The 27,957-nt window shown below is 47.5% G+C and overlaps 1 protein-coding gene across 1 annotated transcript in view; it reads left to right on the top strand.

Annotated features, from left to right (window-relative positions):
• LOC129462993 (protein sidekick-2-like) overlaps positions 1-27,957 on the top strand; it is a 132,831-nt gene that overhangs the window by 79,146 nt on the left and 25,728 nt on the right. Inside the window, 6 exon segments of the mRNA XM_055243445.1 lie at positions 5,382-5,558; positions 5,954-6,090; positions 7,051-7,198; positions 10,166-10,306; positions 13,839-14,020; positions 15,061-15,176. Coding sequence (XP_055099420.1) covers positions 5,382-5,558; positions 5,954-6,090; positions 7,051-7,198; positions 10,166-10,306; positions 13,839-14,020; positions 15,061-15,176 — 901 coding nt within the window.

Below are 27,957 nucleotides of genomic sequence, written 5' to 3'. Positions count from 1 at the left end.
GAAACTGAGCCTCCAAACCGAGGTCACCTCACCATCTTCCATGGCCAAGCCGGGACCTTGGCAAGGGAGTTGGCTTCCAGGTAACTCAGTCCCGCTGTGGAAGCCACTAAAAGGGCTGGGAGGAAGCAGCCAAGAAAGGTATAAAAGCCAGGACCCCTCCCAAGCACCTGAACCAAACCCTACCCCCACCCCCAAGGCTTTGGAAGCTAAAACCAGGAGGAGATCGTCCCTGCCTTCTCTTCCTTGAGCTCCAGAATGCTGAGGGAAATGCAACTGCTTCCTTAGAAATAAATATTCCCTGCGTGTTGCTTCTCTATTTTATGAGCAATATCACTGTCAAAGCAACTGGCATCGAGGCTGGAAGGGGCCGGCGCTCCTGCACTGGGAGAAATGGCCTCATTCTCATGCCGGAGGCAGCTGCGTCCTGGGGCGCCATCTGGTGGCCACTGGGCCTCTGACAGTCTGTACGGCCACACCAAATGAGAGTCCGGGACTCCGGGCTTTTGGCCAATACGGATTCTCAGAGAACATATCGGCGGCCCCAGTTTGAGAAACACCTCATGAAGTGTTGACCACTTAAGGCAGTCATCACGTGAGGCTAGCACAAATGCAAAAATGTACGTAGATGTATTAATAGTTAGAAGATTGTTGACAGAGATTCCAGAATATGGTTATTTCTGGGTTTAATAGATTTTTCGTAAAAAATTAACATACCAACTGTAAAAAAGGTCCTGGGAGAGAACCCACATAGAATACTACTGTGTATCTCGGCCCCATTCATTATGTAGTAGCTATACTTTTAGCATTCATTAATAGGGAAATTCTGAAATTCAGTATACTTTAAATCAGATTTTATTTATAAAAATGTCATCTTTATAAAGATGACTTACTTATGAAAGTGTCAACTTTATTTAAGAAAGACATACATTGTATTCATTCTCTAGACAATTACTGATGCATAATGGGATTTGGGGGTCTCTTGCAAAGTAACCTGTAGACCCACTCTGTAGGCCCTTCCAGTGACCTACAGGTCAGAAATCCCTGTACCAGGTTACTGAAGGGGGGTCCTCCCCTTAAATGGAATTAACCATCTAGGACCATCTTTTCAAGATGGGGGGTGGGGAGCAGAATCATCCCTTTATCCTCTCCAAAATTGGCAAAGTCTATGCCCAAGGCCACCCCAGCAGTTCCCACCCCAGTCTGTCTTCCTTGGACTGGAGGGACAGGGGCATCCCTTCTACCCTCCGTCTTGAGGTAGATCTTGGGGATGGGGTGGGACCCATATCTCAGTAATTTTAAAAAGCTCCCCAGGTGAATCCAATGTGTCACCAAGATTCAAAACACTGTTCTATCTGCAAAACACAGCAGGGTTCCCTAAGCAGACGATTAGGTGGGTGCAAACATAACCGCGGTTTTTGCCTTTGAAAGGAATGGCCAAAACTGCAATTACTTTTGCACCAACCTAATAGAAAGGATCTCAACAACCAAATCAGACTAAAGTGGTGCTACTGAACCCTGAGTAACACGTCCTTAGAGCAGAGCCAGGAGCAGGGGTGAGGGCCTGGGCAGGTGCAGGTTTCCAGCATGAAAACCTCCAAAACAGTTCTAGAAAAAACACTTCTGGCCGGGCGCCTTGGTTCACGCCTGTAATCCCAGCACTTTGAGAGGCCAAGGCGGGTGGATCGTGAAGTCAGGAGATGGAGACCATCCTGGCCAACATGGTGAAACCCCATCTCTACTAAAAATACACAAAAAATTAGCTCAGCCTCCCAAAGTGCTAGGATTACAGGTGTGAGCCACAGCGCCCAGCCAGATTTTGGTCATTCTAATAGCTGTGCTGTGATATCTCATTGTTGTTTTAATTTGCATTTCCCTAATGACATATGATGTACAGCATCTTTTCATTTGCCTATTGGTCTTCTGTGTACCTTCTTTAGTGAGGCATCTGTCAGTGACTATTTTTTAATCAGATTGTTTTCTTACTGCTGAGTTTTAAGAGTTCTTTGTAGATTTTGGATAGCAGTGCTTTATCAGAGATATTGTTTACAAATATTTTCTTCTAGTGTGTGGCTTCTCTTTTTATTCTCTTGAAAGTGTCTATCAAAAAGCAGCAATGTTTAATTTAATGAAATCCAGCTTATCTGTTCTTTCTTTCATGGATTGTGCCTTGGGTGTCATATTGAAAAAGTTATTGCCAACCCCAAGGTCATCTAGATGTTCTCCTGTATTATCTTCTAGGAGTTTTATAGCTTTGCATTTTACATTTAGCTCTGGGATCCAATTTGAGTTAATTTTTGTGAAGGGTGTAAGATCTGTGTCTAGACTTTTTTTTTTTTTGCACGTGGATGTCAAGGTTTTCCAGCACTGTTTGTTGAAAAGACTTCTTTATTTTTATCTTTGTTTTTGTTTTGTAATTGATTTGTTGGAGAAACCAGGTTCTAGAAGACAGAGGTCAGCAATCTTTGCCATAAAGGACCAAAAAGTAAACATTTTAGGCTTTAAGAGAGCCATATGGTCTTGTCATGACTACTCAACTCTGTTTATAATGCTAAAACAGCCATATGTAAACAGGCACTATGTAAACAGATGGGCAAGTCTGTGTTCTAATAAAACTTTATTTACACAGACTAGCAGCAGGCCATAGTTTGTTGATCCTGCTGTGGGGTATTCAACATTCTGGATTTGCCTGGCTGCTTTCTCACAGTGTTGTTAACCTGTTCTTCTATCCTCTGTATTTATAATTCAATTTCAGTAACTGCTAATTAGATTCATGTCCAATTGTTTTGGCACAAATACTTCACAGGCAGTGATCTCTGCTTCATAAAGCACCACATTCTGAAGCAAAGAATGTCTGCTTGCCATAGGCTATTTCTTTTTTTCTTTTTTTCTTTTTTTTTTTTTTTTGTATGAGACAGAGTCTCACTCTGTCACCCAGGCTGGAGTGCAGTGGCGCGATCTCAGCTCACTGCAAGCTCTGCCTCCTGGGTTCACGCCATTCTCCTGCCTCAGCCTCCCGAGTAGCTGGGACTACAGGCTCCCGCCACCATGTCCGGCTAATTTTTTATATTTTTAGTAGAGACCGGGTTTCACCACGTTAACAGGATGGTCTCAGTCTCCTGACCTCATGATCCACCAGCCTCGGCCTCCCAAAGTGCTGGGATTACAGGCATGAGCCACCGCGCCCGGCCCCAATAGGCTATTTCTTACATGGGAATTACTCTCTGCAACTAAATTTGCTTTTAAGTAAAATTCTGCCCATCCTGTGAGTTCTGGCAAGTCCTTTCTAAATAAAGGGATGAATTGAAGGTGATTACTGTTGTTGATTTGTAAATAGGTATTAAAAGACTTAAAAATTAACAATTTCACTGTTGAGAATTTGTCCTTGAGGAAGTGATTTGGAATGGTTGTAAACATTTTGCCATAAGGACCACAGTTTTAACTATAATATTAGAAAACAAGGAGCTAAACTGGATGTCCAACATTATGGGATAGGTTAAATTACAAAACAGGTGTACTGAAACATTGTGCACCCACTAAAAAATCATGGTGTGGAAATGTCACATCAAAAAGAGTTTATGATATTTTTATTGAGTCAAAAAGCAGCTTTAAAAACAGGATGACTGGCCAGGCGTGGTGGCTCAAGCTTGTAATCCCACCACTTTGGGAGGCAGAGGCAGGCAGATCACCTGAGGTCAGGAGTTCAAGCAGCCTGGCCAACATGGCAAAACCCTGTCTCTACTAAAAATACAAAAAAAAAAAAAAAATAGCCCAGCGTGGTGGTGCAGGCCTGTAATCCCAGCTACCGGGGAGGCTGAGGCAGGAGAATCGCTTGAGCCCGGGAGGCGGAGGTTGCCGTGAGCCAAGATCGAACCACTGCACTCCAGCCTGGGTGACAGAGTGAGATTCTGTCTCAAAATAAAATAAAATATAAAAACAGGATGGCTGAATAGATTGCTGTATACCATTCATGTAAATATACTGTATCATTTAAAATATATAACAACGGCTAACTTTTACTGACCACTTGCCGTGGTTCAGGCAACTACTCTATTTTATATCAGCTTGCACAATCCTCACAGCAGTGCTTTGAGGTGGGTGGTGTTAGTTTCCTCATATTACATGTGAGGAAGCTGAGGCCCAGCAAGGTTAAATAAACTCACCCAAGGCCAGGCGCGGTGGCTCACACCTGTAATCCCAGCACTTTGGGAGGCTGAGGCAGGTGGATCACTTGAGGTCAGGAGTTAGAGACCAGCCTGGCCAACATGGTGAAACCCCATCTCCACTAAAAATACAAAATTAGTCAGGCGTGGTTGTGCTTGCCTGTAGTCCTAGCAACTCGGGAGGCTGAGGCAGGAGAATCACTTGAACCTGGGAGGTGGAGGTTGCAGTGAGTCAAGACTGCACCATGGCACTCCAGCCTGGGCGACAGAGCCAGACTCTGTCTAAAATAAATAAATTCATTAATAAATTAGCTCACCCAAGATCACAAAGCTGGGAAGTAGCAAAGTCAGCATTTGGCCTGAGAGTCTGACTCCTGAATGTAGCAGTGCTGTAGTGCACTGCCTATCCGGGCAGGGAAGAAGGGTCTGGGAAGACATGCACACACTGTTATGTTAAGACTGTTACGTTATGTTAACACTGTTATGTTATGTTAAGAAGGGTTTGGAAGATGCGCACACACAACCATTTTAATCATGGTTCCCTAACACTTGTACTGAGAACCAAGGCCAACCTTGCCTGGGGTCACTGTGTGGCATCCTGCCCCCCAGGGCTGGCACTCCCTGTATGTTGATGACAATGACAATGGTTCTATTTCCTCAAGAACAAATTCAGAGAAGATATTTTTTATTGTCAAGCACTGATGCGTGTGTAATTTCTCAGGCCCCATTTGTATTGACTGACCGAAGCTAAAGTGATTTTTTTGGACACTGAAGTCAATTTGTCACACTGATGCTTTGATATAATGATTCCCCTCATAAAACTAATTCAGAAATGTAGTCTATGAGGAAACTTGAATTCCTTTTTCCAGCTGTAATCTTTTAACCTCTTCAGAAGAATACCTTTCACTGGCTCTTTTGCAATTGCTTCTGGCTAGAAGCAACAACGCTTTGACCCAACCTGAACTGAAGCTGTAACGACCAATAATGACTGAATGCGTTCGCTCTCCCGCTCTCCTGCACCCTCCCTGCAGGAACGATGGGCTTCCAGACTGCTTGGCCTTCAACAGTCCTGCTCCCCGATCCCAGTGTCCTGCCCGGCTGTTGCCTGCAATTGTCCTCTGCCCAGCTTTGGAGCTATTTTCTCGGGACAAGCTTCAGGCTAGGCCCACTCCTGAGGCACCCTCCTCTCCCTCTGTACTTACGGGTTCTTCTTACTTTTAGGTACATTTAGGAGAAGGACGGGGCCACCCTGGGCATGGAGAGCAATCCTCGTATCCTCCTGGACAGAAACGGCTCCCTGCACATCTCACAGACGTGGTCGGGAGACATCGGCACATACATCTGCCGGGTGATCTCAGCGGGAGGCAATGACTCTCACAGTGCCCACCTGCGAGTCAGGTAAGGGCAGCCCTCCCAGGCCCCGGGAGAGGAGCTCCAGGCAATAGCAACTGGCAGGCTCAGAGCGAGCCGAGTCCCTTTTGTCAGATCCCCAGGCCACGTGTGACCTGAACTGTTCAGCTTTGCTCAGGACATATCCCCAGAATCCTTCCAGGCCTTTCTCTCAGCTCAGTTAGGCCCCCCGTCAAGAGCAGGGGGGTGTGAGGATGGCTTTAGCAGGAGGGCTCTGATTCCAGAGAGAAAAATCTCCAAGTAGATGGCCCGAATGCTACATTTTATGTCTGAGCATGAGGCATCATGGAAGCAGAAGGCCTACAAAACCTGTGTCCACAGTGCCCCCATCACCTGCCTGCAGACCGCATACGGATGCCTGACCACATGTCTCTTTCTTCCAGGCAACTGCCCCACGCGCCCGAGCACCCAGTGGCCACTCTCAGCACCGTGGAAAGGTGAGCCATCAACCTGATGTGGACCAAGCCCTTTGATGGCAACAGCCCCCTGATTCGCTACGTCCTGAAGATGTCGGAGAACAGTAAGCTTCCCGTGGTCACCTCCAACACCTCCCGCCCAAGCTTGCACTTAGGAGTCAGCCCTGGGCTGGGGTCCCAGCTCTCCTGCTTCCTAGTTCTGGGCCTTTGAGCAGATCCTTCCCTCTGGCAGCCTCAGCTTTCCCACCTTTGGAGGAAACACAGGCATCTGCCTGTCAGGTCCTGTTATAGTTGAAAGAGATGACGCACAAGAGGTGCTTAACTCAGGGCCTGGCACAGCAGAAGCTGCAAAGAAAATGGCCAGTATTTATTATTTATTTATTTATTTATTTATTCCCCAAGTCAAATTAGCAGGCATAATTTGCATTGCATTTTATTTTTATTTATTATTTATTTATTTATTTATTTATTTATTTTTGAGATGGAATTTCACACTTGTCACCCAGGCTGGAGTGCAGTGGTGCCATCTCGGCTCACTGCAACCTCTGCCTCCTGGGTTCAGGTGGTTCTCCTGTCTCAGCCTCCCGAGTAGCTGGGATTACAGGCATACGTCACCATGTCCAGCTAATTTTGTATTTTTAGTAGAGATGGAGTTTCACCATATTGGCCAGGCTGGTCTCAAACTCCTGACCTCAGGTGATCTGCCCGCCTCAGCCTCCCAAAGTGCTGGGATTACAGACATGAGCCACCACACCCAGCGTGAATGGCATTTTAAACACAGCTTGCCTAGAGCTCATCATTTGTGGGGGGTAGTGGGGGAGACGAATGCATCTCAGTTCCCATGAGCCCTTACTTTGCTCCACCACCCTCCGCTGTCTCCTCCCCAGGGTCGCGTGAGCTAATGGGACCTAGAAAAATGGCATGGCGGGCCACTCCTGCACCAAGCTGGGGAGGCTCTGTCTTGCCAGCCCCAATGAGGCTGGACCCTGCTGGGAGTGGGAAGTAAGAAGCATGCCTAGTCCCACCCAGGATGCCCACTTCTGCCCCACTCACTGTCCCTGCAGATGCCCCCTGGACTGTACTCCTGGCCAGTGTGGACTCCAAAGCTACCTCAGTGACAGTCAAGGGCCTGGTTCCTGCACGCTCCTACCAGTTCCGTCTTTGTGCCGTCAACGACGTGGGGAAAGGACAGTTCAGCAAAGACACCGAGAGGTGAGGGCAGTGGGCGCTCTACAGGGGCGTCACCAAGACTCCAACAGGGAGGGGCTGCAGCCAAAACCGATGTGGCAGATTCTGGCTCAGCTTCTCCTGGCCCCCTCTAGGCTTCTGCCTCTGTAGAAGGGGAGAACAATCCTGGTGGGCACCTCACCAGGATATCGCAAAGGTTAAATGGGGTGCTGTGAGTAGGGCACTGGGGAACGTGGTGAGCACCAACCAAATGTAGTCATCCCGGTTACTGGGAGCTATGCAAGCTCAAAGGCTCACCTCCTTCTGCTCCACATCTGCATGGGCTGCTGTCATTGTTAAATGGATGCAAAATTCCAGAGAGATGCGGGATCTACACAGATCTCCATATCCGTGTCTTGCACCACGCCAGGCCCTGCTAGGGTTCCTGCAAAGCTTTTATAAAATGATAGAAATTGCTGGGCACAGTAGCTCACACCTGTAATCCCAGCACATCAGGAGGCTGAGGCAGGAGGATCACCTGAGGTCAGGAGTTCGAAACCAGCCTGGCCAACATAACAAAACCCAGTCTCTACTAAAATATGAAAATTAGCTGGGTGTGGTGGTGGGCACCTGTAATCCCAGCTACTTGGGAGGCTGAGGCACAAGAATCGCTTGAACTAGGGAGGTGGAGGTTGCAGTGAGCCAAGATCCAGCCTGGATGACAGAGCAAGGCTGTCCAAAAAAAGATGGACATTGAATAAAAACTGCAGGTACTTCATACAAAAACATCATACAGTGATACCCATCTATGTAGAAGGAAAATTCTATCCTCTCCAGCTCCGTAGAACAAGCAGCCACCTCTAGCAAGAAAGATGTCATGGGAGAGGTCAGAACAACCGTGATACAAATCACGTGCGCAAAGCTGTGCACTTGGCTCTTTAAAAGACGCCTGGGGCTTAAATCAATCATGGTGGTTTTGCCACAGTTGCAATGAGCTTGGGTCTCTCTGGCTTGTACTAAGGTAGCACCACTGGGGTCAAACAATCTCACAGGAGAGAGCAGTGGCAGGTGGCAGCCCGTGTGGAGAGCAGTTACAGGAGGATTTACATACTCACTGTTTACTGAGCAGCTACCGTGTGCCATGCCACGTTTAGACCACTGGAGGGGGGACAGGGAATAAACAGACACAGCCCCAGCACATCTGGAGATACACAATCCCAACAACAGAGAGGCTGAAAGTGTAGGGGAAGCTACCCTGCAACTTCTCCTGTCCTGCGGCTGCACCACATCACACTGACTCACCTTCCTAATGTGCCTTCATGCTAACCGCCCTGAGTCACCAAGAAAAAGGCCAAATCCTCATGCTTGTAATCCCAGCACTTTGGGAGGCCGAGGGGGGGGATCACTTGAGGTCAGGAGTTCGAGACCAGCCTGGCCAACATCGTGAAACCCCATCTCTACTAAAAATACAAAAATTAGCCGGGCATGGTGGCACGTGCCTGTAATCCCAGCTACTCAGGAGGCTGAGGCAGGAGAATTGCTTGAACCTGGGAGACGGAGGTTGCAGTGAGGTGAAATCATGCCACCGCACTCCATCCTGGGGGACAAGAGTGAAACCTAGTCTCAAAAACAAAAAAGAAAAAGGCCAAATCACCCTTACCCCAGCCTCTACAAACACACAGGAGCAGGCCAGGTGCAGTGGCTCATGCCTGTAATCCCAGCACTTTGGGGGCAGAGGCAGGTGGATCACCTAAGGCCAGGGGTTTGAAACCAGCCTGGCCAACATGACGAAACCCCGTCTCTACTAAAAATATAAAAATTAGCCAGGCCTGGTGGCAGGCACCTATAATCCCAGCTACTCTTGAGGCTGAGGCAGGAGAATCGCTTGAACCTGGGAGGTAGAGGTTGCAGTGAGGTGAGATCATGCCACTGCATTCCAGCCTGGGCAAAAGAGCAAAACTCTCTCAAATAAAACATGGGAGCGAGCAGCACGCTTAGGAAAGCTATCCATCAAAAAGCAAAAACATAAACAAAAAGGGAAAGACATCCATCAAAAATAATTAACTTTTGTTTGTAATGGACACGTGTCCATGATGTGAAAAGTACACTTAGGCAGAACACAGCGTCCCCCAGCAATGCCAGAGAAACACATGCTGCCACACTTGGTTCCCAGAGGCAGGGTGGGTGTCCTTGGCTCTCTCCCCCACACGCCATGCCCGCCTGCTCCCACCTGGGGCTCAGCTGGCCAACAAAGGAGGCCTAGTTAAGGTACACCAGCAGCTGACCACTGGGATGTGACCAACACTTCTGCTTATAGAATACTTGGACACTCATGACCTCATCAGCCCCAACAGCAGCTTCCTTGACAAATAGGAAACTGAAACTTACGTCTCTCAATGGCACCAAAAACAGGTGCATTAATTTTTTTTTTTTTGAGACAGGGTCTCTGTTTCCCAGGCTGTAGTTCCATGATGCAAACACAGCTTACTGCAGCCTCAACCTCCTGGGCTCAAGCCATCCTCCCACCTCAGCCTCCCAAGTATTTGGGATTACAGGTGCAAGTCACCAGGTGGGATTTTTTTTTTCTTTTTCTTTTTTTTTTTTTTTGGTAGAGACAGGGTCTTGCCATGTTGCCCAAGCTGGTTTTGAACTCTGGCCCTCAAGCAATCCTCTTGTCTCAGCCTCCCAAAGTGCTGGGATTACAGGCATGAGCCATAGCATCTGGCCTTATAGTTTTTAAAAGACATATATATATATATATCCACATATACACACAGACTATATATGTAGTATCATTTGAGCCTCAACTACTCTTGTAAGGCAGGCAAGTAGAGCTTTGTTATAATTCTTTTATAGAACAAGCTCAGAGAGGTTAGGTGACTTGCCCAAATGCACACAGCAGTTGTACAGAATTATCCAGGGTCAGAGCAGGCCAGGGTTCAGCCTCCTCATATCCCATTCAACTCCTGTGTTTGACCCCAAGACTAAGAGCATTGGTGTTTTGTGATCCAGGGTCTCCCTCCCCGAGGAGCCCCCCACGGCCCCTCCACAGAACGTCATCTCCAGCGGTCGAACCAACCAGTCCATCATGATCCAGTGGCAGCCGCCTCCTGAGAGCCACCAGAATGGAATTCTCAAGGGCTACATCATCAGGTGGGTGTCCACCCTAGGGACAGGAGCCCAGTCCCGAGGGGAAAGGCGTGGGGGAAGATCGGGAGTGGACTGAAAAACAGTGCAAATTCGTGACAGGCCCTTCACCATCTAGGAAGGACCAGGCAACAGGAAATGCCTACTCAGTGGTAGGAAGGATTTAGGTTGGACACATAGCAGAACTTCCAGCAGCAAGACCCCTGGACACCAGCAGGAATGCTTGAGAGGGGAGGCTATATGGGCTGACATAGGAACAGGCCTACAAGGAGACAGGAGAAGAAAGAAGGAACTATCCGAGGGGCAACCCTCTGGGAAGCCGCGAATATTCCATCACAGGCCAGAATTCTCTTGACTCATGAGTGGAGAAACCAGATGGCCAAAGAACTGATGGAAAAGTGAAAGTTCTTTCTTTGATTATTATTAGAAATGAAGCTCAGTTATACAGACCCTTATCTTTGCATTTCACTAAGGGACTACTCTTCTAGTAACCTAAATGAGAGTCATTAAGGGTCACTAAAATGTCGTAATCATAAGTTCAAACTCATAAGTTATTTGAGGTTACTGAGAACTCTCATTGATATTCTAGATTCTGGCTACAAAATGCTACACAACTTCGTGTGTCTCATTCCTGCACGTACACACCCTCACAGTGGTTTAACTGCTCCACTATTGGTTAATTTTGTTGTGGGTTTTTCACTAATCCTGAAGGGCGATAGTTCTCAAAGTGTGGTCCCAGCACCCATAGCATCAGCCTAACCTAAGAACTGGTCGGAAATGCAAATTATCAAGTCTCTCCAAGACCTACCAAACCAGAGACTTTAAGGATAGGCTTAGAAACCTTTGCTTTTCATTAGGAGATACACCTAATGCTAAATGACGAATTAATGGGTGCAGGAAATCAACATGGCACATGGATACATATGTAACAAACCTGCACATTGTGCACATGTACCCTAAAACCCTAAAGTATAATAAAAAAAGTATTTTTGTAATAAAAAAAAAAAAAAAAAAGAAACCTTTGCTTTTAGAAAAGTCTTCCAGGCCGGGCACAGTGGCTCACGCCTGTAATCCCAGCACTTTGGGAGGCCAAGGCAGGTGGATCATGGGGTCAGGAGATTGAGACCATCCTGGCCAACATGGTGAAACCCCATCTCTACTAAAAATACAAAAATTAGCTGGGCATGGTCACACACACCCGTAGTCCCAGCTACTCAGGAGGCTGAGGCAGGAGAATCACATGAACCCAGGAGGCGGAGGTTGCAGTGAGCCGATATCATGCCACTGCACTCCAGCCTGGGTGAGACTCCATCTAAAAAAAAAAAAACTCATCTAGGAGACTTTGATGCATCTTCAGGTTTAGAGAAGCAGTGTTTTAGGGCATTGTAATGCATCGGAATACTTTGAGGTCCTTAATTTTCCAATAATTAGATGCTGAATTAGATATGCATTGTGTTCCTCAAATGAGTGACCCATACTTTGTGTCTGACCCCCAAAATTTGCTTGTACACACTTACTTCTTTAGTGCCATGAGTGGAGGTAGAAATGGGTTGAGTAGGTAGCCCGGGTGTTTCATTCCACCTGGGCGAGTAACTCTCAGAAGAGGGAGCCTGTATCCTAGAGGAGGAAAGAAAATAAGCCCAGGCTTCAGGGACAGCTCTCCTGTCCATGACCCTTCCAAGACTGGGACCTGCAAGACCTGCCCTGGGGCCTCTCAGTGCCCCTGGTTAGCAATCCTCCCCCCTCAAAAAGAATAGTCCAGACACATCCCCTAGACCTCTGCTACCCAGGAAGGTAACCATTAGTCAGCTCTGGCTACTTAAACTACAGTTGACCCTTGAACAATGTGGAGGCTAGGGGTGCTGACTCCCACACGGTTCATAATCCATGTATAATTTCTTATTTCTTTTTCTTTTTTTTTTTTTTGAGACAGTGTCTCACTCCATTGCCCAGGCTGGAGTGCAGTAGCTCAATCTCAGCTCGCTGCATGCAACCTCTGCCTCCCAGGTTCAAGCAATTCTTCTGCCTCAGCCTCCTGAGTAGCTGGGATTAGAGGAGCTCACTACCACACCCGGCTAATTTTTTCTTTCTTTTTTGTTTTTTTTTTGTTTTTGTTTTTTGAGATGGAGTCTCACTATCACCCAGGCTGGAGTGCAGCGGCGTAATCTCAGCTCACTGCAATCTCCACCTTCTGGGCTCAAGTGGTCCTCCTGCCTCAGCCTGCCGAGTAGGTGGGACTACAGGCATTTGCCACCTCATCCGGCGAATTTTTTTTTATTTTTGGTAAAGACAAGATTTCACCTTTTTGGCCACGCTGGTCTCAAACTCCTGACCTCGAGTGACCCACCCGCCTGGGCCTCCCAAAGTGCTGGGATTATAGGCACGAGGCACCATGCCTGGCCCAATCCACATATAATTTTTTTGACTCCCCAAAAACATAAATACTAATAGCCTACTGCTGGCCAGAAGCCACACCTATAACAAAACAGTCAATAACACATATATTTTTATGCATTTATGATAGAACTTTTTCTTAATTTTTTCAATATTTCTAGGCTATGTCGTTCATCTGCAAGTTTTTTCAAATTGTCACAAATCTCTAAAACTTTTTCTGATATGTTTATTTTTAAAACTCTGTGTAGCTGGACATGGTGGCTCACACCTGTAATCCCAGCACTTTGGGAGGCTGAGGCAGGTGGATCATGAGGTCAGGAGTTCAAGACCAGCCTGGCCAGCATGGTGAAACCCCATCTCTACTAAAAATACAAAAATATAAGCCAGGCATGGGAGCGCATGCCTGTAATCCCAGCTACTCAGGGAGGCTGAGGCAGGAGAATTGCTTGAACCCTGCAGGTGGAGGTTGCAGTGAGCCAAGACCGTGCCATAGCACTCCAGCCTGGGTGAAAGAGCGAGCGAGACTCCATCTAAAAAAAAAAAAAAAAAGCTCTGTGTATACGTGAACCTGTACAGTTCCAACCTGTGTTGTTCGAGGGTCAAACATAAGCTAAACTAAATCAAATTCTAATTCAGGCCAGGTATAGTGGCTCATGCCTATAATCCCAGCACTTTGGGAGGCTGAGGTGAGGTAGGCAGATCACCTGAGGTCAGGAGTTCAAGACCATCCTGGCCAACATGGTGAAACCCTGTCTACTAAAAATACAAAAATTAGCCAGTGTGGTGGCACATGCCTGTAATCCCAGCTACTCAGGGAGGCTGAGGCAGGAGAATCACTTGAATCTGGGAGGCAGAGGTTGCAGTGAGCAGAGATCGTGCCACACTGCACTCTAGCCTGGGTGACAGAACAAGACTCCGTCTCAAAAAAAAAAAAAAATTGAATTCATTTCCTCGGTTGCACTAACCACATTTCAAGTGCTCAGCAGCTGCATGTGCTGGCGGGCACCCTGTTGGACAGCACAGATGCAGAGCACTTCCGCCACCGCTGGAAGTCCTATTGGACAGCGCTGCTCTGGACAATTTCCTGGGTACGAGGCCAAGCAAGCTGACTCTGACTCCACTGTGCCTCGCCTCTTCCCCTCAGGTACTGCCTGGCCGGGCTGCCCGTGGGGTACCAGTTTAAGAACATCACAGATGCTGATGTGAACAACCTGCTGCTGGAGGATCTCATCATTTGGACCAACTACGAGATCGAGGTGGCTGCTTACAACAGTGCCGGGCTGGGGGTCTACAGCAGTAAAGTCACCGAGTGGACGCTGCAGGTAGGTAGGTAGAGACTGTGGCCTCAGACCAGGCATGGTGGCTCATGCGTGTAATCCTAGCACTTTGGGAGGCCAAGACAGGAGGATTGTGCAAGCCTAGGAGTTTTAAGCCAGCCTGGGCAACGTAGGGAGACTCCATCTCTACAAAAAGTGAAAAAAATTAGCTGGGTGTGGTGGCATGCTACAGTGGCACAGCTATTCGGGAGGCTGTGGCGGGTGGATCGCTTGGGCCCAGGAGTTTGAGGCTAACCTAGGCAACATAGTGAGACCCTGTCTCACAAAAAATGAACAGAACTAGCTCGGTGTGGTGGTACATGCCTGTGGTCCCAGCTACTCGGGAGGTCCCCGAGGCTGGAGCCTGGGGAAGTTAAGGCTGCAATGAGCTGAGATCGTGCCACTGCACTTCAGCATAGGTGACAAAGTGAGACTGTGTCTCAAAAAAAAAAAAAAGAAGTGAAATGAAATGAAAAGAGACTATGGCCTCAGAGGAGCAGGTGCTTCCCCGTCTCCCAGTCCCAGGCCTATTGGCTTCTGTGCCTGTCCAGGCCCGAGAGCCTTGGCTGTGTGGCCTGTTCTCACCAGGCCCTCACTATTGCACCCTGGGGCTGGAATCACCACCCCAGGCCAGTCTACCCCACAGGATGGGAGGACTGAGGGGAAGAGGAAGAGGAGGCTGGCTTGGACATGGTGAAGGGCGGAGGCTCCAGGCATACGGGGACCTTCTGTGAATTTCATGTTAAGTAGATCATGAAATGGCTTACTTTTAGCATTCCACCTGAAAACCACGCCAGAGCATTTTTCATCCACACTCCTTTTATTTACCAGTACCCTGTGAGGTGGGTCAGGCAAGTTTTATTAAATGCAAACTAATCCAGAGAGAATATGAAGGCCTCTTAAGTCTACACAGTGAGGGAGGAGTTGGGGTGGGGTAGGGGGGTACAAGGCAGAGGTTATAGCCCCCACCCCTGCGTTTTCTCTAGTGAACTGGGCAAGAGAGACTGACTGGGCCCCCTCCACCCCACCCCGTTCTCTCATCTCCTCTAGTTCCCACGGTCCTTCCGGGCAACGTGCACACAGAAGCCACCAATTCCACGACCATCCGCTTCACCTGGAATGCAACCAGTCCCCAGTTCATCAACGGCATCAACCAGGGCTACAAGGTACATGAGGCATCTCCTCACCCAAGAGGAGGCCCTAAGATCTTCTGGAGGAGGTGGGGAGAGGGGACAGAGGGGGCAGGAGGAAGTCCCCCCTCTGTTTCTGAAGTCATTGGCTCGAGTCAAGCTAGGGACACACATTAGAGGAAAAGAGCTCCAGGCCTTCCGCAAGGCTACATGCGGGCCACAGGAAGTGCAGACACTGCCCTGACTGACACTCAGCGCCATGGTCCTTCCCAGTGAGACTGGGGTATACACAAAACCCAGGTTATTTCAGGCTCAGAAACACCTGGTGTAGGGACCGGGCACAGTGGCTCACATCTGTCATCCCAGCACTTTGGGAGGCCAAGGTGGGCGGCTCACCTGAGGTCAGGAGTTCAAGACCAGCCTGGCCAACATGGTGAAACTCCGTCTCTACTAAAAATACAAAAATTAGCTGGGTGTGGCTGCAGGCGCCTGTAATCCCAGCTACTCGGGAGGCTGAGGCAGGAGAATCACTTGAACCTGGGAGGCAGAGGTTGCAGTGAGCCGAGATTGCAGCCATTGCACTACACCCTGGGCAACAGAATGAAACTCTGTCTCAAAAAAAAAAAAAAAAAAAAGAGAGAGAGAGACAAAAAGAAAAAAAAGAAACACCTGGTATAGCCATGGCTCCGTGAGAAAAATCCACCATTCACTTCTTACAGTGGCTCTTGCAGGCTTCATGCTCCAACATATCCCCAGGCTGTACTCGACTCCACATAGTATGTGGTTAAGGGCACAGGATTAGGACTCAGCCATACTTGGTGGTTAAAGTCCCAGCTTTGCCCCCTGCTGGCAACCTGTGCATGTTCTTTAACATGTCTCAGCTTCTGTCCTTCAATCAATATTTATTGAGCAGCTACTCTATGCACTGCTCGCACCGCTGGATAACTAAAATAAACTCAGTTTTCTCATTTGCAAATGAAGGTGATAATAATACCTGCTTCTTGGAGTTGTGTGAGGATTAAGTGAGATAATATTTCTAATTTGTTCAGCACAATGACAAACACATGATAAGCACTTGGAAAGTGATTTTAGTAGTCGTAGAAATACATTTGGGCTGCTATAACCAAGTACCACAGACTGGATTGCTTAAAGCAACAGTCCCCAACCTTTTTGGCACCAGGGACCAGTTTCATGGAAGACAATTTTTCCATGGATTGGGGTGGGGGGAGGGATGGTTTCAGGATGATTCAAGCACATGATATTATTGTGCACTTTATTTCTGTTACTATCACATTGTAATATATAATGAAATAACTATGCAACTCACCTCAATGTAGAATCCATGGGAGCCCTGAGCTTGTTTTCCTGCAACTAGATGGTCTGATCTGGGGGTGATGGGAGACAGTGACAGATCATCAGGCATTAGATTCTCATAAGGAGTACTCAGCCTAGATCCCTCACATCCGAAGTTCACAGCAGGGTTCACGCTCTTGTGAGAATCAAATGCTGCCACTGATGGGAGGTGGAGTTTAGGTGGTAGTGTGAGCACCGGGAAGCAGCTGTAAGTACAGATGAAGCTTCACTTTCTTGCCTGCTGCTCACCTCCTGGTGTGCAGCCTGGTTCCTAACAGACCACATACTGGTACCCGGTGGTCACTGGGGGTTGGGGAACCCTGGCTTAAACAAGAGAAATTCATTTTTGCACAGTTCTGGGGGGTAGAAGTATGAGATTATGGTGTGGGCAGGGTTGGTTTCCTCCGAGGCCTCTCTCCTTGACTTCTAGGTGTCTTCACTTTGTGCCTGTGTCCAAAGAGATCTTGCCTCACTGCAACCTCCACCTCCCAGGTTCAAGCAATTCCCTTGCCTCAGCCTCCCGAGTAGCTGGGACTACAGGCATGTGCCACCATGTCTGGCTAATTTTTTTGTATTTTTAATAGAGATGGGGTTTCACCATGTTGGCCAGGCTGGTCTCAGACTCCCAACCTCAAGTAATTCGCCCTCCTCGGCCTCCCAGAGTGCTGGGGATTACAGGCATGAGCCACCGCACCTGGCCTAAATGTCCTCTTCTTATAGGGACCTCAGTCGTATTGGATTAGGGCCCACACTAATGACCTCATTTAACTACCTCTTTAACAATTCTGTCTCCAAATACAGTCACATTCTGGGGTGCTGGGGGTTAGAATTTAAACATACAGATTTTGCAGACACAACCCAGCCCATAACAAATAATAATAGTAATAATAGCAGTAGACCAGGCGTGGTGGCTCATGCCTGTAATCCCAGCACTTTGGGAGTCTGAGGCACATGGATTACCTGAGGTTGGGAGTTCAAGACCAGCCTGGCCAACATGGTGAAATCCCATCTCTACTAAAAAAAAAATATATATATACACATACACATATATATGTATATACATATACATATGTGTGTGTATATATGTGTATATGTATATACATATACATATACATATATGTGTATATACACTTATACATATACACACATATATACACATATACATATGTACATATATACACATGTACATATATACATGTGTATATATACACATATACATATATACATGTGTATATATACACATATACATATATACATATACACATATACATATATACATGTGTATATATACACATATACATATATACATGTGTATATATACACATATACATATATACATGTGTATATATACACATATACATATATATACATGTGTATATATACACACACATATACATGTATGTGTGTATATATATGTATATATGTGTATATATATACGTATATATATGTGTGTATATATACACACACACACACACACACACAAATTAACTGGGCATGGTGGCGCATGCCTGTAGTCTCAGCTACTCGAGAGACTGAGGCAGGAGAATTGCTTGAACCTGGGAGGTGGAGGTTGCAGTGAGCTGAGATTGTGCCACTACACTCCAGCGAAACTCTGACCCAAAAAAAACCAAAAAATAGCAGTAATAATAGTAGTAGTAGTAGTACATTTGCTCTCCCTCCTTCCAATTGTGCTTAAAGTCAGGACTTCTCAGTCGTCCTATCCTGGAACACAGACCTCAGAGCCCAGGCCCGGTTCTCTCGTGTCATTCCACATGGGCCCCGTGCCTGTCCTCCCCATGGAGGACTGAAGACAGAGCACAGCATGGGGGATCCACACTATGTTTTAAAGGGGTAGGACCTGCCCCCAGCAACGTGGGGCAGATGGAAGGATGCCGTCCACTCCCTTCAGATGTGGGAGGGGAGGCAGAGCATTTGAGGGGAGGCCAGCTGTGAAGCGGAGAGCACTGCAGGCCCTGAGCTTCAGCCCAGGGAACGCGTGACCTCGAGGTGACCACTGACACATCCCGAAGGTTCCTGCACCCCTCTGCACTGTGCTTGCCACAACTAAGATTAATTCTAGGACTCGCTGCCTTAGCGGTTCTTCCTCCAAAGCGGGGGAGGCTGGACAAGAAGGGACTGGGATGAAATAATGAAGAGGAGTTTCTGATAGTGTTGCAAGCAAACAAAGGAGGGATGGTCCAGAACTGAAACTGACCCAGCTTCACTCCGGCCTTGGCCCTCTCAATCCCAGGAAGGCAGTGAACCCAAGGTGGAGCAGAGCTTTGCAGGGCAGGGAGCAGCAGCTGAATGCTTGGAGCACTTGCTGCCGAAAACTCTCCTAATTGGGACGCTGGGGGAGGCAGGGGAAGGAAGGGGAGGCCAGCATTGCTGAAGAGCAGAGGAGCTGAACTGGGAACAATTAGCTTCTTGCTACCAATTCTAAGCACAAGTTTTATTCTACATATGGGAGGGCTGACCTACAAACTTTTAAGGCAAACAGCTCCCCCGAGGGCCAGGAAGGCCAGCCCGTGGCCAGGACAATTAGGGCAGTGGCCCATGGTGTCCCAGAGCAAGAGGAGGTGGCAGAGGCCACTGAATTCCCAGGTCCAGTCAGTGCCCAGACCCCAGTAGCTACTCGACAAAGGTCAGCAGGAGTGAATTGCCCAGATGTTTTCAGCACAGGAATTGGTGGAGGAGTAAGGAGAGCTCACACTTACAGGGTACTTTCTCTGGGCCAGGCAGTACACTAAATGCTTCACTCACATTTATCTTTCATGCAAGCAGCACAGGGACTCTAAGAAGGTGCACTATCGACCAGGCGCGGTGGCTCATGCCTGGAATCCTAGCACTTTGGGAGGCCGAGGCAGGCAGATCACTTGAGGTCGGGGGTTTGAAAACAGCCTGGCCAATATGGTGAAACCTCGTCTCTACTGAAAATACAAAAATTAGCCAGGTGTGGTGGCACACGTGTCTAATCCCAGCTACAGACATAGGAGGCTGAGGCAGGAGAATTGCTTGAACCCAGGATGCGGAGGTTGCAGTGAGCTGAGATCACGCCACTGCACTCCAGCCTGGGAGACAGAACTAGAATCCATCTCAAAACAAACGAACAAATTTATTTATTTATTTATTTATTTTGCACACAAAACAATAAACATTTTCTAAAAGTACATACGAACAAAAAGATGCATATCAAACATATTAGGAAGGTTGCACATGGGAAGACGGGGAATAGAAATGGGGGGTGGGAATTAAAGAAAATAAATGAGAGAAGGACTTTGTATGGATCAATGATAATAACTCAATCCTCTGACAAAGAAGAAGGAGAAGGAAGAGGAAGAAAAAGAAAGTGGGATAAAGGATCAGAAAGGGAGGAAAATAGAAAAAATTAGAGTATGACGCCAGGGTAGACCTGTTTTGTTGTCGCTTGGTTCGTTGGTTGGTTTGACAGTTGTATTTTTCATATGTTTCGCCATGTTGGCCAGGCTGGTCTCGAGCTCCTAGCCTCAAGTGATCAACCCGCCTCAGCCTCCCAGAGTACTGGGACTACAGGCGTGAGCCACCACATCCAGCCCCCACATTGCTTCTGGCCTCTGTGGTAGACCTCCCAGACAGGGCGGCCGGGCAGAGGCACTCCCCACATCCCAGACGGGGCGGCCGGGCAGAGGCACTCCTCACTTCCCAGACGGGGCGGCCGGGCAGAGGTGCTCCTCACTTCCCAGGCGGGGCGGCCGGGCAGAGGCGCTCCTCACTTCTTCCCAGACGGGGCAGCTGGGCAGAGGCGCTCCTCACTTCCCAGAGGGGGCGGCCGGGCAGAGGCGCTCCTCACTTCCCAGACGGGGTGGCCGCGCAGAGGCTCTCCTCACATCCCAGAAGGGGCAGCCGGGCAGAGGCGCTCCTCACTTCTCAGACAGGTCGGCCGCGCAGAGGCGTTCCTCACCTCCCAGATGGGGCGGCCGGGCAGAGGCGCTCCTCACTTCCCAGACGGGGCGACCGGGCAGAGGCGCTCCTTACTTCCCAGACGGGGCGGCCGGGCAGAGGGGCTCCTCACTTCCCAGAGGATGGGCGGCCGGGCAGAGACGCTCCCCACCTCGCAGACGGGGCGGCGGCCGGGCAAAGGCTGCAATCCCAGCACCCTGGGAGGCCAAGGCAGGCGGCTGGGAGGCGGAGGCTGCAGCGAGCCAAGACCACGCCACCGCACTCCAGCCCGGGCCACACCGAGCACCGAATGAGCAAGCCTCCGTCTGCAGTCCCAGCACCTCGGAGCACTGGAGGTCAGGAGCTGGAGACCAGCCTGGCCGACATGGCGAAACCACGCCTCCAGCCAAAGGAGAAAAACCAGGGAGGGGTGGTGGCGCGCGGCGGCAATCCCAGGCAGCCCGCAGGCCAGGGCAGGAGAATCACGGGAGCCGGACGCAGGGAGTGTGCAGCGAGCCGAGTTCACTCCAGCCTGGGCCACAGAGGGAAGGAAGGAAGAAGGAAAGAGAAAGGCAGGCAGGCAGGCGGGCAGGCGGGCAGGCGGGCAGCCGGGCGGGCGGGCAGGCAGGCACAAATTTAAAAAAAAAAAAGCAAAAAAAAAAAGGAATATTATCATCACACCATTTTACAGAGAAAGAAACTGAGGCACCAGAGGGAAGTTACTTGTTCAAGATCAAACACAGTGACAAGGTCATGCAAAGCTCAGATTCAAACCAGAGCTTTCACTTTTCCTTACATTAAAAAGAAAATGTCAGGCTGGGCACCGTGGCTCATGCCTGTAATCCCAACACTTTGGAAGGCCAGGGCAGGGGGATCCCTTGAGCCCAGGAGTTTGAGACCAGCCTGGGCAACATGGCAAGACCCCATCTTTACACACACAAAAAAAGTTAGTCAGGCGTGGTGTTGAGTGCCTGTGGTCACAGCTACTCAGGAGGCTAAGACGGGAGGATTGTTTGAGACCAGGATTCGAGGCTGCAGTGAGCTGAAATCATGCCACTGCACTCCAGCCTGAGTAACAGAGCGAGACCCTGTGTCAAAAAAAGAAAGAGAGAGAGAGAGACAGAGACAGACAGAGAGAGAGAGAGAGAGAGAGAGAATGTATTATTTTTAATTGTAGAGAACATTTTCAATACCAATGAATAAAAGCAGAGATTTTTTTCCTCTGCTTCTTTAGCCTTCAGCATATCACAAGGAGAAAAAAGCAGTGTTTGTCCCTTGTACACCTCCAATGAGAATGAGCATTTTTCCTCTTTTGTTTTTTTTTTCCTTCTTTCTTTTTTTTGAGATGGAGTTTCGCTCTTGTTGCCCAGGTTGGAATGCAATGGCGCAATCTCAGCTCACCGCAACCTCTGCCTCCCAGGTTCAAGCAATTCTTGTGCCTCAGCCTCCCAAGTAGCTGGGATTACAGGCGCATGTGCCACCACGCTCAGCCAATTTTTTTTTTTTTTTAAGACAGAGTCTTCCTGTGTCACCCAGGTTGGATCTCAGCTCACTGCAACCTCCGCCTCTTGGGCTCAAGTGATTCTCCTACCTCAGCCTCCCGATTACAGGTGTGCTGGGATTACAGGTGTGAGCCAGCGCCCCTGACTGCCCCCTTTTAATTGTGAAAATTTTCAAACATCCACCCAAGTAGAGGAAAGACTGCAGTGAACACCTGTATCCCCATTCCCAGCTTTAACAACGCCCAACTCCCAGCCAGGTATGTTCCATCTCTGCCCCAGCCCTCTGCCTCTCCCCTGGAACATTTTGAAGCAAATCCCAGGCATTGTATCAGTTCATCCACGAATATTTCCGGAAAGAAATAGTATAGATGAGACCTCTATTTAAAATAAAACCACAGTAACCGCATTATCATTATGATGGCTAAAAATATCAGCAGGCCCTGTAATATCATCAGATATTCAGTCAGCCTTCAAATTCTCTTGATTGCCGCATAATTTGTTACTCGTGGTTTTATTTGCTTCAGGATCTAAATGAAGTTCACACAATTGCAGTCAGTTGAGGGGTTTTTTTAGGTCTCAGTTGATCTATAGATTCTCTCTCTCTCTTTCTCTCTCCCTCTCTCTTTCTTGTAATTTATTTGGGAAGAAACTTAGTCATTTGTCAAACAGAATTTTCCACAGCCTGGATTTCACTGATTGCATCCCTGTGGGGTCATTCAATGCATTCCTCCAAACACTATAGTTACAGTGAATTGGAACTTAAAGCTAGAGGCTAATCTGATTGAGGTTTGATTTTTTGTTATTCGAAATGTTCTACTTCTGGGTGTGATGGCTCATGCCTGTAATCTCAACATTTTGGGAGGCCAAGGCGGGTGGATCACGAGGTCAGGAGATCGAAACCATCCTGGCTAACACCGTGAAACCCCGTCTCTACTAAAAATATTAAAAAAAAAATTAGCCAGGCGTGGTGGCAGCCACCTGTAGTCCCAGCTACTTGGGAGGCTGAGGCAAGAGAATGGCGTGAACCCAGAAGGCAGAGGTTGCAGTGAGCTGAGATCACGCCACTGCACTCCAGCCTGGGTGACAGAGCGAGACTCTGACTCAAAAAAAAAAAAAGAAAAATTAGCCAGGTGTAGTGGTACATGCCTGTAATCTCAGCTACTCGGGAGGCTGAGTCAGAAGAATCACTTGAACCTGGGAGGCAGGGGTTGCAGTGAGCAGAGATCACACCATTGTACTCCAGCCTGGGTGACAGAGCGAGACTCTGTCTCAAAAAAAAAAAAAAAAAAAGAAAGAAAAGACATATTTTACATCCTAGGTGGTGTTATGTATTTCAATCAGAAGGCACAAAGTCCGACTGTCTCTCTTACTGTGAAGTCAGCCACTGACAGTCATCTATGAGCTATCATTTCAATAAGGGTTATAATATGGGCATAGGCAAATATTATCATTTCTTCTTCTTCTTCTTTTTTTTTTTTTTTTTTTGAGATGAAGTCTTGCTCTGTCGCCCAGGCTGGAGTGCAGTGGTGCGATCTTGGCTGACTGCAAGCTCCGCCTCCCGGGTTCACGCCATTCTCCTGCCTCAGCCTCCCAAGTAGCTGGGACTACAGACGCCCGCCACCACGCCCAGCTAATCTTTTGTATTTTTAGTAGAGACGGGGTTTCACCATGTTACCCACAATGGTCTCGATCTCCTGACCTTGTGATCCGCCCGCCTCGGCCTCCCAGAGTGCTGGGATTACAGGCTTGAGCCACCGCGCCCGGCCATTTCTTCTTGACTTAGTAGCTGAAATGCTTTCAAAAACAAGAATTTTCCCTTTATCAACTTTTTGGTTACCTGAAGTTTCAGTTTATCTAGGAAAAGCAGGGTAAGTGTTCAATTCTTTTCCCTTACTTACCAATTTTTCGTATAATGAATTGGTTCTGGCCGGGCATGGTGTATCACACCTGTAATCCCAACACTTTGGGAGGCTGAAGCAGAGGCTTGCTTGAGGCCAGGAGTTCAAGACTAGCCTAGGCAATATAGTGAGACTCCCCCCCGTCCATCTCTATTTCTAAAAAACAGAAAAAATTAATAATAAATTGATTCCTTATTGTCTTCTCAGGTAACAGATGAGCTTGGGTTGGAGGGGGACATCTTTCTGTTTTGTTTTGGCTTTGGTAGTATTATTAGATAACTAAGGATTTTTTTTTTACAAATCTGACATGTTTCAATCCATTACCATTATTATGCTTCTTGAATGGTATTGGGTGCTGCCAATTCAGTGGTACAAATAGACCCATCATTGGGTCTTAGACTTGATGGTGAGCCCTCTTGACATGGCCCCAGTAGTCTCTGATAGCTTCCTTGCAATTTAGTATGACAAGATGTTCCAGACTATTATATATACATTCCCCTCACTGTGCCAGGCATTGGCCATTTCTTTAAGGGGCTCTTGTTGCTTTCAGTGAGAAATGATAGTTAGATACCACAGTTTCAGCACTTGCATTGCATTTATTCCAGAAATGGTTGTCGTTTCTAGGCCCTGTTAATGGCTAGCTAAACAATACTTTATTTTTTGAGATACTATAGATACTCACACTTTCAATTCCATTTCATGATGACAGACTTTAATAATCTCATTGGTCTTTTGTCCATACTAAAGATCCAGTTCCTATAATACCAGCATTTTACCCACCTACATTATCCCCACAAACACACACAACAGTTTCAGAATAGTCATATCCACACTATGATTACTGAACGTAGTTTCCGATTATTGCCGTTCCTCTTGTTCCTGAGGTATATCCCTCTAGGGATGGACTTCGCACTGCACTGCTAAGTCTTTTGAAGTCATTTCTCTCTGTAATTTTACCACAGCTCAATATTCTATTAGTTCATTTGCTTCATTGTGGTTTTGATTTTTAGGGATTGATTTTTTAATTTAATTTGGTTCTATAATTATGTTGAATATTTACATAATAAAGTCAAATCTACAAAGCAAATTCAGAGAAAATCATCTTCAATCCTTGTCATCTCACTTCCCTATAGATCTGATTGCTTTCTGCTTTCTTGGTTTGGTTTTTTCTTCCATTTTTTTAATATAAACAAGTACAGGCCAGGCACGGTGGCTCATGCCTGTAATTCCAGCACTTTGGGAGGCTGAGGTGGGTAGATCATTTGAGATCAGGAGTTCAAGACCACCATGGCCAACATAGTGAAATCCCATCTCCATTAAAAATACAAAAAAAAAAAAATTAGCTGGTGTGATGGCAGGCACCTGTAATCCCAGCTATTCAGGAGGCTGAGGCAGGAGAATCGTTTGAACTGGGGAGGCAGAGATTGCAGTGAGCCGAGATCTCGCCACTGCACCCTAGCCTGGGCAACAGAGCAAGACTCCATCTCAAAAAAAAAGAGTATAGTAGGCCCTTCTTAGCCATGGATTCCACATCTGTGGATTCAGCCAATCTCAAGTGGTTCTGAAAATATTCAGAAAAAATTGCATCTATACTAAACATGTACAGACTTTTTTGTCATTATTCCCCCAAACAATACAGTATAACAACTATTTACATAGCATTTATATTGTGTTATGTATTACAATAATCTAAAGGTGATTTAAGATATGTAAGAGGAGGGGCTGGGCGCGGTGGCTCACGCTTGTAATCCCAGCACTTTGGGAGGCTGAGGCAGGCAGATCACGAGGTCAGGAGATCAAGACCATCCTGGCTAACACGGTGAAACCCTGTTTCTACTAAAAATGCAAAAAAATTAGCCAGGCCTGGTGGCAGGCGCCTGTAGTCCCAGCTATTCGGGAGGCTGAGGTAGGAGAATGGCGTGAACCCAAGAGGCGGAGCTTGCAGTGAGCAGAGATCGCGACACTGCACTCCAGCCTGGGTGACAGAGCGAGACTCCGTCTCAAAAAAAAAAAGATATATAAGAGGAGGTGTGTAGGTTACATGCAAATACTACACCTTTTTATATCAGGTACTTGAGCAGCTGTGGGTTTTGGTATCTGTGGGGGGTCCTGGAACCAATCCCACAGGAATACCAAGGATTTGCTGTACGTGCATACATAAACGTGTATGCTCTCCTTCTCAGATAAGTGACAATGCACTTTCTACAGTCTCGATCTTTATATACATATATATATATATATATATTTTTTTTTTTTTTTTTTTTTTTTTGAGACGGAGTTTTGTTCTCTTGCCCAGGCTGCAGTGCAGTGTTGCAATCTTGGCTTGCTGCAACCTCTGCCTTCCAGTTTCAAGCAATTCTCCTGCCTCGGCCTCCAGAGTAGCTGGGATTACAGGCACCAGCCACCACACGCGGCTAATTTTTGTATTTTTAGTAGAGATGGGGTTTCACATGTTAGCCAGGCTGGTCTCGAACTCCTGACCTCGTGATTCGCCCACGTTGGCCTCCCAAAGTGCTGGGATTACAGGCGTGAGCCACTGTGCCCAGTCCCTATATTATTATCATTATTTAGAATATATTTTGGAGGTCACTCCATAAAAGTATAGAGAGACATCCCTTGTTCCTTTTGACACCTGTATCCTCTGCTATCTTATGGATCTCCCATAGTTTAATTAAGCAGCCCCCGGGTGATGACATTTTGGTTGTTTCTAGTCTTACTATAACTACCCTTTCTGTGGTGAATGGTTTTGTGCATATATCTTTTTTTTGTTTGTTTGTTTCTGAGATGGAGTTTCGCTCTTGTTGCCCAGGCTGGAGTACAGTAGCATGATCTTAGCTTACTGCAACCTCCACCTCCAGATTCAAGCAATTCTCCTGCCTCAGGCTCCCAAGTAGCTAGGATTATACGCACCCGCCACCACACCTGGCTAATTTTTTGTATTTTTAGTAGAAATGGGGTTTCACCATGTTAGCCAGGCTGGCCTTGAACTCCTGACCTCAGGTGATCCACCCACCTCGGCCTCCCAAAGTGCTGGGATTATAGGCATGAACCACCGCACCCGGCCTCTTTTTGTTTTCACAGTATAACTTTGGACTAGATTCCTAGACATGAGATTGTTGAGTCAAAGGGAAAATATGTAAATAATTTTGCTACAATCGCCAAATACCCCTCATTCAATTTATTTTTTGGTCTTTTAATTTTTAAACCTAAAATATGTGATTCAAAAAACCAGAAAAAAGTAAAAAATAGTAAACATATAGTGGAAGGCCTCCATCCCACCCCAGTCTCCTACCTGCCTGGTTGTCCTGTGCCCAACTCCAAAACTCTCCTCACTCCAGGTGGACACTGTTGTTGGTTTCTTACATCTCCTTCCAAGTTGTTTTCTGGGAGTCTGTGCATGTGCAAAGAGATAGAGGAAGAGAGACAGAGAGAGAGAGGATTTCTCCAACTTTCTTTCTTTTTCTTTTCTTTTTTTTTGAGGCCGAGTCTCACTCTGTCACCCAGGCTGGAGTGCAATGGCGCCATCTCGGCTCAGTGCAACCTCCACCTCCCAGGTTCAAGCAATTCTCCTGCTTCAGCGTCCCAAGTACCTGAGATTACAGGCATGTGCCACCACCCTCCCCCACCCCTCCCCGGCTAATTTTTGTATTATTAGTAGAGACAAGGTTTCACCATGTTGGCCAGGCTGGTCTCAAACTCCTGACCTCAGGTAATCCACCTGCCTCGGCCTCCCAAAGTGCTGGGATTACAGGCGTGAGCCACCGCGCCCATCCTAACCTTTATTTTCTAACTTTAGTAGCTAGATGCCATATACACTATCCTACACCCTCAACCCTGTAGAGTACTGCCTCCACCAGGGACAGAAGACATTTCACCTGCTCCTCCCTGAAACCCAGCAAGGCAGCTGTTTCTAGCCACTAGAATAGCCTGAGGCTCAGAGGGGTTAAGTGACTTTCCGTGAGTCCCACACTAAGTGACAGAGCTGGGTTCAGGTTCAAGTGTGCCAGCTGCAACTCTGCCCTCCCCCAACACCCTCCATCAGCAGCACCGCTGCTCAGTTACAAGGCTTGCCCCCCTGGGCCTCTGCTGTCTAAGGGGCAATTTCATATCCCAGGAACCCAGGTCTAATGCTCGTTCCCGAGAACA

This window comes from Symphalangus syndactylus, chromosome 14 (assembly GCF_028878055.3).
Source record: "Symphalangus syndactylus isolate Jambi chromosome 14, NHGRI_mSymSyn1-v2.1_pri, whole genome shotgun sequence".
In the NCBI taxonomy this organism is placed as follows: Eukaryota; Metazoa; Chordata; class Mammalia; order Primates; family Hylobatidae; genus Symphalangus; species Symphalangus syndactylus.
This window is presented reverse-complemented; position numbering and strand designations above follow the sequence as displayed.